This window comes from Mesoplodon mirus, assembly GCF_964341445.2.
Source record: "Mesoplodon mirus genome assembly, chromosome: 14".
In the NCBI taxonomy this organism is placed as follows: domain Eukaryota; kingdom Metazoa; phylum Chordata; class Mammalia; order Artiodactyla; family Ziphiidae; genus Mesoplodon; species Mesoplodon mirus.
In genome coordinates this window covers 20,212,881-20,225,969 of record NC_138990.1, presented here as the reverse complement: position 1 = coordinate 20,225,969, position 13,089 = coordinate 20,212,881, and the positions used below count along the sequence as shown (strand labels likewise).

Sequence of the window (13,089 nt, the reverse complement as noted above, 5' to 3'; positions counted from 1 at the left end):
TCCAGCCTTGCTCACGACTTCTTCCAAGTCTCCTCTGCCCTTGCTCTTCCTTACCTGCCCCAGAGGGATGGAAGCTTCTCAGAGTCCCGTCCCCAGGAAGCTTCCCCTCTTCACCGGCTGGTAGTCATCTCACCCACACCCACGGCTTTGGTTACCAAATACTCACTGACAACTCACAACCTCTATCACAGCCACGATTTCCTCCTGAGCTTGAGACTAAATTCCAAATGGGGGCTGAGTGAGTATCTGAAGCGTCTTAAACAGAATCTGTTATTTAACTCCAAACATTCTTCTACAGACTGTAAGCTTAACCACGGCACTGTTACCTCCCTAGGTTCCGTGTCTGAAGATCTGATGGTCACTCTCATTTTCCCCTTCCTCATCTTCCCCTCCTTATGCCATAGCCAGCCTGTCTACCCCAGAAGTATTTCAGTACCCCTTCTGCTGGTCCCTTACCCTCACTGGTCGGAAAGCTCTGCAGCTCACTGAAAACAAAAGACCTGAACCCACAGCAAGGTTGTGCTGTACAACAGGTTAATCGACCTCTTGGAGTTGGTTTGCTCATCTTTAAAATGAGACTAGGGACTTCCCTGGTGGTCCAGTGGTAAAGAATCCGCCTTCTAATGCAGGAGACATGGGTCTGATCCCTGGTCAGGGAACTAACTTCCCACGTGCCGCGGGTCAACTAAGCCCACGGGCCACAACTACTGAGCCTGTGTGCCGCAAACTACAGAGCCAAGGTGCTCTGGAACCCACACGCCACAACTAGAGGGAGAAAATCCGCATGCTACAACTAGAGAGAAGCCCGCACACCACAACTAGAGAGAGAAAACCTGCACACTACAACTAGAGAGAAGTCCGTGTGCTGCAGCAAAAGATCCTGCGTGCTGCAACTAAGACCTGATGCAGCCAAAAGTAAATAAATAAATAAGTTTAAAATAAATAAATAAAATAAAATGAGACGAATAGTGATAACACAGGAGAGTTAAGGAGATCATGTGACAGATAATTCCTCTCTTTCTAATCCAGCTTCCATATGGCTATTATAGTTTGCCTTCCAAAAGTCAAGTATGGCCATGCTACTCTCCTATTTAATAGCCTTTTGATATGAGTTTTAAAGGTCAAATAGAACTTTATAGTGTTAATGGCTCTAGAGAGCTCCTTAGCTCTATACCATAAAAAGTGTGTCCTTGTCTTTCCGGTCATGTCCTCCTTTTTTCTTACCTTGTCACTCTCCCTGACCATATCCAAACCATGACATGCTCTTCCTTGCCTTTGCAGATGGAAATACACTGCCGCTACTGCTGTTGCTTGACAGGCTTTCCATTCTTCTTTGTCTGGATAACTGATTTATTTTCCAAACTCACTCCCATTTCTGTATTACTATAGTTCTATGCATTTGCCTCTGTTATAACATGTGCCATATTGACCATAATTATTTGTTCAGGCTCTTTCTCTTCTCCCCCACCCCACCCCCAGGACCACATGTACTACATTGTGAAGACCTAGAACACAGTGAGGGTGTCTTACTACTCTTGACATAGTTTAGAAAGTTAGGTATAGATTTGGCTAAATGGAAGAATATTTAATAATGCTTCATTGGAATAACTATGGCATTTGAACTTAAAAATAAATCCATGGCCTAAATTCTAGATCAGTGGATAGTCACAGAATTTAAATTCTATTTTAACACTGTAAGGACTGCTAAAACGATGCTTCTTTCTACCTCATAAAAAAAAATCCCACTCAGGAGACTTCCCTGGCAGTCCAGTGGTTAAGACTTCGCCTTCCAATGCAGGGGGTGCAGGTTTGATCCCTGGTTGGGGAGCTAAGATCCCACATGATCTTAGCCAAAAAACCAAAACATAAAACAGAAGCAATATGGTAACAAATTCAACGAAGACTTTAAAAAATGGTCCACATCAAAAAATCTTAAAAAAAATCCCACTCAAAAGCTCTCAGTTTCTGTGCCACCACCCTGCAAGAGCCAGAATTTTTAAGATCTAGTCTCTCTTGGCATCACCAACATCAATATGTTGGAAATGTCTACCATTTGGTTAATTGAACTACTGCTAACGCCTTCATCCTCCAAACAGCAGTGTGAAACTTCAAAAATCTCATCTTCCTCATCATCAGTAAACTCTTCTCAGAGCCATGTCATTAAGAAATATGGCTGTAGACTAAATCCAGAAGAGGATGAGTTCTGAAATGTGAGATGTGGTGGAGAAGAGGGCCCCCCGGAATCTTTACAGAATCGTTATGTGGGAAGGACCTCCCCCACGATGGAGGAATCTCTTCCCCAGGATCCCTGATGACTCACCAACCCTCCTTTGCAGCCTCTTGAAGCCTGTCATTCCCTGGTTGTGCTTCTCGTATCACTGGGAAACTTGTCCTTGTTTTAAACTTAAATCTGGTGTCTCTAATTTCCACCTGTCAGTTGTACTAGTTTCCTCTAAAGCAACCAAGCCCAAGTTCACTGCTTCCTCCACCTGGTAGCTCTCCATTTCCCAGGGCTTCTGCCTGCTTCCTGTATGGCATGGCTCCCAGGTCCTTTATCTTCCTGGCCACCTTCCTCAGGACTCCTTCTAGTTTTATGTTCAGCTTCCAGTGGAACCTTCTGAGGTTCCCCATGTCACATATATCCCTCCTCGGTGGTGAAACCTCTGCCTCCTTACTTGTCTCTCACTTGGTAGTGGCTCCACTGCCCACACACATCTTCAATTCCAGCCTTCAAGTGATCCATCAGCTGCCAAACCAAACACAGAAAAATGATTGTTGATGAAACATTAACACTACAAGACACACAAGGAAGGTTAATACACCTTGGAAAACAAAGGGGGCTTTACTTTCCAGGAGCATACCCTCTTTTCTATCACTCTGTTCATGTAACTGATGCTTATAATGCCTTTCCCAGTAACACCACTTAGTTTCGTGATGCAAAGTCTCTGTAGATAATTTCTTTAATAAAGCACATAACTTGCAATTAAAACAAGGTACCTGCTTTGCTTTGAATACTATTTTTCTAGAATGATCTAGGAAATTTCTCATTACTGATATCACATGGATATAAAGCCTAATAATTAACTATTCTTTTAATTTCATTGAGAAAGAAAAGAATATGCCAGTATCCAATTTATACAGCTCCTGAAAATATAATTCAACAGGTATTCTATTATAGTAGCAACATATAACAACAAAATTTATCTATATGCCTCAGTTTTTGTTTTGTTTGTTTTTTCTTTTTTGGGGGGGGCCCTGCCATGCGGCTTGCGGGATCTTAGTTCCCCGACCAGGGATTGAACCTGCGCCCTCAACAGTGAAAGCACAGAGTCCTAACCACTGAGCCACCAGGGAATTCCCATGCCTCAGTTTTTATCTGATCATTTTGTCTCAGTATTTACATTTCACCATCCAAGCCAATTACACTACATTTGCTTTATCCAAATTGTTTATAGGAATTTAGGAAAAAACAGTCTCTTCATAATTTATTACTTTACATATAATTTAAATTTGTAATCATTGAAGTTTAACATGGCTTCTAAATTTTTTTTTGCAAAATAGATTAAAATACTAAATTAATTCTGAAATAATGATGTACTCTCTACCAATAATTATACCTTTTTTTGAGAAAAAGAAAAATAAGAAAGGGGTGAAATATCCAAGTTCTATTGTCTTAGGTATATATCTAATTTCTTAAAATAATGAACAGAGGGGATGAAGATAGAGACAAAAGTCTTCAATTGGGTTAAAGCACTACTTATTTTAAAATGCTCACTCCCTATCCCCATCTGTTGAATAGTTTCATATGGCCTTGAAAATTTTTCATTTGCGTTTCCTGGAATTAAAATTACTTTATTTCCTTAGGTGACTTTGGCCATGAAATTCAGGTCTGACTTTAGAAAGACTTCATCAGTTTTTCCAGCATTAAAGTTATGGACTTTCAGGCATGAAAGAAACCTCCAAATTATGTGGGCCAATCATCCCCTCCAAGCCTGAATCTCTTGTAAAGCAACTATGCCAAGTGTTTCCGGTTATTGCTTGCACACATCCACTTCACCTTTGGGTGAGCCATACAAGCAACTGTCCAAACACTCTTCATTAACAGAGCTGAAGCCTCTCACCCTATGTTTTCCATACATTAGTTCTCATTTCTATTTCCTGTAGCCACATGAAACGCCATCCCTTCAATACTGTGTTGGACTTAAAACAAACTGGCAGAAATCATGATCAACTTCATTTTCACTTTTATCAGAGTTTTCACCAAAACTGCCACTAGGCCATGTCTGCTGAAGTGGAAGCTGTTACCCCTTCTTTATTATAAGTTCAGGAAGAGCAGAAAATCCCATGTTCCATTAGAATAATGATTTCTTTCTTTCTTTCTTTCTTTCTCTTTCTTTCTTTCTTTTTCTTTCTTTCTTTCTTTCTTTCTTTCTTTCTTTCTTTCTTTCTTTCTTTCCTTCCTTCCTTCCTTCCTTCCTTCCTTTCTTTCTTTCTTTTTCAGAGTAATGATTTTAGAAGCAAGTCAGGCAACTCTGAACATTATTCATCGTGATAGTTTTCTGAGGTGTCAACTTGGCTAGGCTACTCCCCTGTTATTATTAATGCCCGTCTAGATGTTGCTGTGGAAGTATTTGGTAGATAGGATTAAAGGTCACTGATCAGTTGCCTTTAAGTAAGGGATATTATCCTAAATAATCTGGGTGGGTCTGATTTGATCATTTGAAAGGCCTGAAGAATAAAGCAGAAGAAAATTCCACTTGCTTTTGCCTGAGAGTTCCAGTCCACCCTTCCTGATGTCCTGTCCTACAGATTTTGGACCTGCCTACCCAGCACCCATAGTAGGTGAGCCAATTCCTTACAACAAAGCTCTTAATATATATCTCCTACTAGTTCTGCTCCCCTTGTTGAACCCTGACAGAAACACTGCTAGCTGGGACTCAAAAGGGAGAGAGAGAAGATGAAATGAAAGAAAGCTACTGGGCCCCAAATTTTACAGGCAAGAAGCAGGCTGATCAAACTAATAAGCCGCTAGAGTTACAGATGTAGAAAACATACTTATGGTTACCAGGGGGCAAGGTGGGGGAGGGATAAATTGGGAGAATGAGATTGACATATACACACTACTATACATAAAATAAATAACTAATAAGGACCTACTGTATAGCACAGGGAACTCTACTCAGTACTCTGTAAGGGCCTATATGGGAAAAGAATCTAAAAAAGAGTGGATATATGTATACATATAACTGATTCACTTTGCTGTACACCTGGAACTAACACAACATTGTAAATCAACTATACTCCAATAAAAATTACAAAACAAAACAAAACAAAACTAATAAGTCACAAACACCTGCTACTGTTCATGAAAAAAGAACTATGACTCAGAGGGTGGAGGGGAGAACACAGAAGGTGGAGCAAAGAATCATAGCAGATTGTTCCCAGGACTGGAAACCAGGACTGGAAACCCAGGCGGACTTGGAAAGTTGCTTGGGGTGGATGACTCCTTTTTTCCTTCCATATTTCCCCCTTTTGGAAAGGGAATATCTATAGCCGTTATCTGATGACTGTCCTACCAGTGTGTTTTGGGAGAAGATGACTTGTTTCTTGAGTTTCACAGGTTCAGAGTGAAGAGGAACTGTGTCTCAGGACGGATTATACCCAGAGCCTCACCCATCCTTGATTTAGATGGAGATGCTGAGATTTGGGTCTTTTGAACTCACAAGATGTAGGTGAGATTTTTGGTCTCTGAGTTCATTCTATAGTGGATTGAGGCTTTCGAGATGTTGGGATTGGTTAATGTATTTTGCATGTGGAACAGACATGAGGGCAAAGGACAGATGCAATAAGCAGAATGTATGGTCCCCAAAGATGTCCAGGGTCCTAATCCCCAGGGCCTGCAAACATGCTAGTTTTTATTCAAAGAGGAACGGATAGCAGATGAATTCAGGCTTGCTATTCAGCTGACCTTATGATAGAGAGAATACCCTAAATTACCCACATGGGCCCAGTATAACCATAAAGATCTTTAATGTGGAAGAGGAAGGCAGAAGAGTCAGTATCAGAGTGATGCAGCATAAGAAAGCCCTGACTGGTCATTGTTGGCTTTGAAGACAGGACAGTTCCACAAGCCGAGGAATGCCAAGGACCTCTAGAAGCTGGAAGAGGCAAGAAAACAGACCCTTTCCTAGAACCCCCAGAAAGAAATGCAGCCCTGCTACATCTTGGTTTTATCCCGGTGAAACCCACTGTGAACTTCTGACTTCCAGAACTGTAAGATAAGAACTGTGAGATGTAAGCTACTAAGTCTACGATAATTTCCTTCAGCAGCACCAGGAAACTAGTATAATCACTGTTGGTGGAGCTGGAGAGGAAAGAGGCCATGTCGAGTGACATATACACACCTCATCAAAGTTCTAAATCGCCCCCATAGGTGGCAAAGAGGGAACGACTTATCAACTTATTAATCATGACCAAGAGATAACTTACACGGGTATGAAGCTCTTCGTTGATGGATTCTGTTTTATTGGTCTTTCTAACATCCAGGTACCTGACCAGAGGGCCAATTGTGATTCCCTAGATCATAAACCACAAAACAAAGCATTTTGTTGTAGTGAAGACTGTCAGGATAGAGAGCAAAGCGATTGCAAATTTAGAACTTCCAATTTTAATGTCTTTGGTTTGTACTAGTTTCTCCTGGATAAATGCTCCAGTGTTTACTTTAGTTCTTACTTAATACCTTGACACTCTGCAATAAAAATAGGCCTGATGTCTATAATTTAAAGCAGGGATTTAGTTTCATTCCTTAAAATAACCTCCCATTAGTTTGCTGAGAGCTAATATCAGCTCTAATAAAAACTATTTAGTACCACCAATTCTTATCTCATTTTCAGCAATAGACATCAGGCGAGCTATCATTCACCTGTACAAAGGGATATTTTGATTAATACGTTTTATCAATTAAAAGGTCACAAAATGTCGAGGTTACAGGATGACCAAAAACATGATCTAGAAATATTTGGGAATTCAGTTTGGGTATTGGGCACTTGTCTGAAAATCAGATAAAGTGTCCCTTTCCTGGTATTTTACTAATTTAATACACAATCCTGAGAAGAATCGACTTATTTCAAATATGAAAGAAATCTACCAACCTGAATAAATACAGTAAAATATATAACTACTAGAGTAGCAGTGACAAACATTTTCTTCCTAGGAAAAAGAGACAGAGGAAGCAAAAATGCAAGTGAAAAACTTCCAGCTCCTCGGACACCACTGTAGAAAATTATGCACTGGTCCTTGATGGAGAAGGGGAAAGTCCGAAACTGGTTACTGATACAGAAGAGAGCAAACACGCCTAGAAGGGGGGAAATATGTATTAGAGCAGAGGGTCACGAATGAGGAGACACAGCAGCGTTAGTGAACCCAAGTCATGTGCATGTGCCCACAAAACAAGGCAACCTAATTCCATCACACCCATGGCAGTCTGTCCCAAACAGAACAGCTTACAAAACGTTTTACTTCTTGGGTAGTTGTGAGACGGCAGTGCTTCAAGTCAGAAGTGTTCTCTGGTAGTTTCCCAGCATGACTGCCTCTGTGCGCGCACACGCGCGCGTGTGTGTGTGTGTGTGTATTTAAAGTAATAAATCTTGATACTTTTGATATAAGAAATGGTGTATACTTTCTAATCTATTTTATAAATTTGGCTCAGCCTTTCAAAACTAAGAAAAGCAAGGGTATCACTTGGAGGGTAGAAGCATTTTTATCAGCTCATACTCTCACTGGTTCAGCAGAGGAGGTGTGTGATTTTGAAGGTGAGATTAGCCCTCGCAGTGCCTGGGGTCTGTGCAGGTGAGCAGATCTTTTGTGGTTGGTTTGGATCTTCTTGAGGCTCAATGCAAAAAAGAAAGGAAGTTGGCAAGGGGTCCAAGGGGGGGCTTCTTACTGTCAGTAAGTGAAAGGTGGAGGGCAGGAGAGCTTGCTGAAAACACAGAGGTGTTTTCTACCACATTGGTTTTTCATCCCCATGTGGCTGAGCTGCCACCCATGCAGTGGTTCCTAGTGAGAAAGGTCCCTTCACTGATGCTCTGACTCATCAAAGCAAAGGTTTCCCTGGAGAACAATAAACCTCTCGGTATCCTCATGTGGTTTCTAATCGCACAGACATCACAGCAAGCATCACTGACATTAACTCTACTGCCCTGTAGATCCCCACAGTACTAGAACTGAAAGGGACCTAACAAATTTGTCCACACCCACTGTTTTGTGGTTGGGGAAGAAGCTTTTGAGTAGTTAACTGTCTGTCCAAGGTCAAAGAGCTAGTTAGTAACAGTGATAGGACTTGATGTGACATTATAAATTTATACCAGAGTACCCTTAATTCTTTTCTCCCCTGGAGACCCAATAAGCACATATATTCAGAGTTACTTTTATGAATATTTTTAATATTTCTACATTCTTGTTATTTTTTCCTAGCATCCTCTGATAGTAGGGAAACTGACAGTGCAGGAGACAGTAAAATTTAATTTTTCTCATTTTGTTTTGTTTGTCCCGGCTCCTCCATGGGCTAGTCCTATGACCTTGGGCAAAAGTCAATCTTTTCATGTACGCAGTCTTCTCACCTGCTTTCTGGAGGTACTGAGTACTTTTACACCAGAAGGTGGACGTAAGGTTTAATAATTTAATATCTATGAATAACATGTTATAAGCCTTCATGAGTGTGAACTATTCTTAGCTACGATGAGTCAGGCAGGAGTGGGAGAGCTGGACTCCAACACCTGGCTCTGTCCCTTGCTGTGACGTGGCCAAGTCATTCTCCTGGGAACTGTTACATCATTTCCCTCAGATGGAAAATGAAGGAGCTGGGTGGCTGGTCACCAAGGGTGAAGCATCGTGAGGTCTCCCGAACATTAATCTCCCAGCTGGTTTCTATGCTTGTTGGCTGGGCAGAAGCTCTGAGGTGGTGCCTCTTGACATTCACCCTACCCTCCTGTAGATCCCTACAGTATTAGAACTGAAAGGGACCTACGAAATTTGTCCAGACCCACCATTTTGTGGTTGGGGAAGAAGATTTTGCATAGTTAACTATCTGTCCAAGGTCAAATAGCTAGTTAGCAATACTGATAGGACTTGTGAGATTAGAAATTTATATCACAGAATCCTTAATTCTTTTCTCCCCTGGAGACCTAATAGGCACATATATACAGAGTTATTTTTATGAATAATTTTTTTTTTTTGCGGTATGCGGGCTTCTCACTGTTGTGGCCTCTCCCGTTGCAGAGCACAGGCTCCGGACGCGCAGGCTCAGTGGCCGTGGCTCACGGGCCTAGCCGCTCTGCGGCATGTGGGATCTTCCTGGACCGGGGCACGAACCCGTGTCCCCTGCATCGGCAGGCGGACTCTCAACCACTGTGCCACCAGGGAAGCCCTATGAATAATTTTTATATTTCTACATTCTTGTTATTCTTGCCTAAATCCTAAAAACCATTCTAAATTTAGAATGGATATGTTCAAGATGAGTTCTGAGCCATTTCTCCTAATTTCTCTTTGAGCAATTGGCTTGAAAATACTGGTCAAAGTCATGTAAAAAAATGCTTCAAATATTGGTTAAAGTCATTTAAAAATATAATCGCTTCTAATCAAAAGGTAAAGCATATCTTGTAGTTCAGTACTGGAGTGTTCTTTCTAGCTCCAGAAACATAAATATACAAGTTAAATTAAAAGCCATTAGTCAAGACACCTCGTGTTTTTAAATTAGGCATAGTTTATAGGGGTGATACCAGTTACATTGTAGAGTTGCCTTTACTAAGCACTTTTCAAAAATAGAGATTCACTTCCTTTGTTTTCTATATATCACACTCAACCGTTGACTAAAACCACCTGTAATACTTAGTAGACTGTTTTCTAACAGTACTTGCTTTACAAAGACTACAGTTTGTGAGATCTCACTTTTCCTGTAACAAAAGTATAAAAGAAAGCCCACAGTTTATAATCTATATCTGATTTAAGGTGCAAGAACTCATAAGCTGGCAAAGAAGTGAAGAGCAAGGGATGAATGTACTGAGTTATATTTAAATGTGTAGATGTGAAGGTTTTCTCTCAATTAAAAAAAAGTGCTCCTGCTTCAGCCTTGCTTCAGTGCAGAAGCTTATTGGCCAGTAATTATTCTGAACTGATTGAGGAAGCAAACGGAGAACATTCCTGGTCACTACAAGGTACCCAAACCCCCCTCACCAGTAAAACCAGTTGGCATCACCTCATTGCTTATGCTTTAGCCTTGCAGGAAGGAATAAGAAAAATAAAAAACGAAGCAGGTGGGACTCTCCGGGCCCTGCTGTGTCTTACTGATGGCTCTCCAGATCTGGCAGAAGGCCAGGGTGAAGCAGATGAAGGCCCAATTCCACTCGTGGTTCTTCCCAATGGTGGACACGCCCATGAAGATGAAGATCAGGGTCTCACTGACGCTGCTCAGCATCTTCATGAAATACTTGATGGTCGTGTAGGATGTCTGGGACACATTTTCTTCGACATACTTTTTCATTGTCACTGCACAGGCTGTGATTCTGTAAAAGGAAAAGAGTCTCAGGGAGAAGCCACAAGACCTTGCCCCTCATTGGAAAGTCCTCCCTATTGGTGATGGCACAGAGACACAAATCCTGTTTTTATCCAGAGAGAACATCTTCTCCAGTCCTCTTTCTGGCTGCAGGTTTTTCCTGAGATTTTCCTTCTTCCTATTCTTCCTCCCTAAGGGGCCTGCACAAGTTGAGTGTGGTAGGGAAGGTGGGCATGACATGGTTTTCCCACAACAAAATGGAACACAATTCACGCACAAGCCAGAAGCAGGACTGTTTTTATTTTGCTCCCTCCACCCCCATCATGAGCTTTGTCAGCCCCACCTCATAGTCTCTACCTCACCTGCCTTAAACCAAAATAACCCAGTGCAGTTACCTAGAAAGAATACTTCAGCGAGACCCCCTCATGTTGTAATGTTTCCGACAAAATTTTAATGAGAAATTTTTCCTTTAAAATGTTTTGTTCTAGAGCCACTTAGCAAGTCTGGATGGGAAAGAAAGGACTTTGCCTTGTCTTAGTAGTTTGCTCACTTTTAAGGTGGGAAAATGATGAGTGCCTAGACTTTACACTACTGTATTTAATTAAGATAAATATTTCTATACAATAACATTGTGCCCAAGTGGCTGGGTATGAGGATGATGTCATAAAGAAGGCAACACGATCAGATAGAATAAGCCAAGTTGAGAAGCCTCACTCCAAGATCTACACAAGGATAAACATTTCAAAAATATTTTCATTAGGAAAAAAAATCTGAATTTCTAGTCTTATCCCATCTACCTAGTTTCACTCCACACTGACCAGTCCTGGAGCTGTGATGTGATTTGAGGGAAATAGCAGAAGGCAGAACCCAGGAATGATAGTAGCTCATGGCATGCTTCCCTTTAACTTAAAATAATGCATTTTTCAAGGAAAAAAATGATGACTGAAGTGAGACTTTAACCTTGAACCTCCCCCAGCTCTTCTCTGCACCAACTTTTCTGAGAGTTATAAATTGACCTTATAATTGCTATGCAGGAAAATCACCAGAACAGGGCAAAAGCAAATGCTGGAGAGAACATTTGTTTGGCAAAGGACCTGAATTGGATTTTACAAAAGTTCAAAAAACCTGAATCCTGAAACGCTTTTGAAGATTTAGCATTAGGAGTCAGGCCTTTCTCAAAGCCTGGTCCACAAGATGCGGTGCTAAACTCTCTTTTATTGGGTGAGAGTTGGTCCTTGGTTTGTACTCACGCCAGGATGCCAGAGAGATAGAGCGTCTCAGCCACTAAGTAGGACAAGTAGCTGAACATGAAGACGATGAGGGGTTCAATCGCTGAGATGTTCTGAGTGAAACGTGTGATAAACGCAGAAATGAATCCAAAAATGACGCCGAAAAATACTCCCCCGCACCCCACGATAATGAATCGGGCACATCCAGCCAAAATGTCCACAGGTTCTATGTCTTCAAATTTATGCATCTTTGTGAAGGCGATTAATATGTTATATAAGACCTAGACAAAAAGAAAATGAAAAGAAAAGTAAACATGAATTAGAAATGAGAAACAGCTTACACACAGATTCTTAACTTTGTGTCTAGTTAAATAATACACCACAAAAATTACATAACAAGGGCTTCCCTGGTGGCGCAGTGGTTGAGAGTCCGCCTGCCGATGCAGGCGACATGGGTTTGTGCCCCGGTCCGTGAGGATCCCACATGCCGCGGAGCGGCTGGGCCCGTGAGCCATGGCCGCTGAGCCTGCGCGTCCGGAGCCTGTGCTCCACAACGGGAGAGGCCACAACAGTGAGAGGCCCGCGTACAGTAAAAAAAAAAAACACACAAAAAAACAAAAACGATGGGTTGTAGCTGCTGGGCGCAGCGCTCTATGAATACCAGTTAGAAGAAGGTGGTTGATAGTGCTCAGTTCCTCAGTGTGTTGATGCCATTTTGCCTATTTGTTCTATCATTTTCTAAATGAAAAGCATTAAAACTCTTGCTGTGATTGTGGAATTGTCATTTCCTTCCTTTAAATTTGTCCATTTTTACTTCATGGCCCTACTACTGCGTGCATACACATGCATAACTGTTAGGTGTTCTTGATGAATTGACATTTTTTTGTCATTATGAAACATCCCTCTTTATCTTTGTAAAGTTTTCTACCTTTGCGTTTATTTTAATTGACATTAATATAACCACACCAGCATTCTAATGCCTGGTCTACCATATGTCTGGTATAGTTTTGCATCCATTTATTTTCAGCTTATCTGCATCTTTATAGTTGTGTTTTCTGCAAATAGGATGTACTTGGGTCTTGCTTTATAATCAATTCTGATAATCTCTGACATTTAATTGGAGTGTTTAGTCTACTAAGATTTAGTATAATTATTGTCATGCTTGGATTTAGATCTACCATTTTATTACCTGTTTTCTCTTTTCCTCCTCTGATTTTGTTCTTTTCCTGAATTCATTTTGATTATTTGAATACTTTTTAGAATTCTTTTATAATTTTATTATTGGCCATACCTCTTTGCATTATGTTCACT

The 13,089-nt window shown here is 41.1% G+C and overlaps 1 protein-coding gene across 1 annotated transcript in view; it reads right to left on the bottom strand.

The window, feature by feature from the left end:
* SLC9A4 (solute carrier family 9 member A4) overlaps positions 1 to 13,089 on the bottom strand; it is a gene marked incomplete at both ends in the record, with an annotated part of 51,410 nt that overhangs the window by 16,620 nt on the left and 21,701 nt on the right. Inside the window, 5 exons of the mRNA XM_082642681.1 lie at positions 2,676 to 2,746; positions 6,490 to 6,576; positions 7,152 to 7,354; positions 10,342 to 10,559; positions 11,800 to 12,059. Of these exons, the coding sequence (XP_082498807.1) occupies positions 2,676 to 2,746; positions 6,490 to 6,576; positions 7,152 to 7,354; positions 10,342 to 10,559; positions 11,800 to 12,059 (839 nt within the window). The remainder of the gene's footprint in view (positions 1 to 2,675; positions 2,747 to 6,489; positions 6,577 to 7,151; positions 7,355 to 10,341; positions 10,560 to 11,799; positions 12,060 to 13,089) is intronic.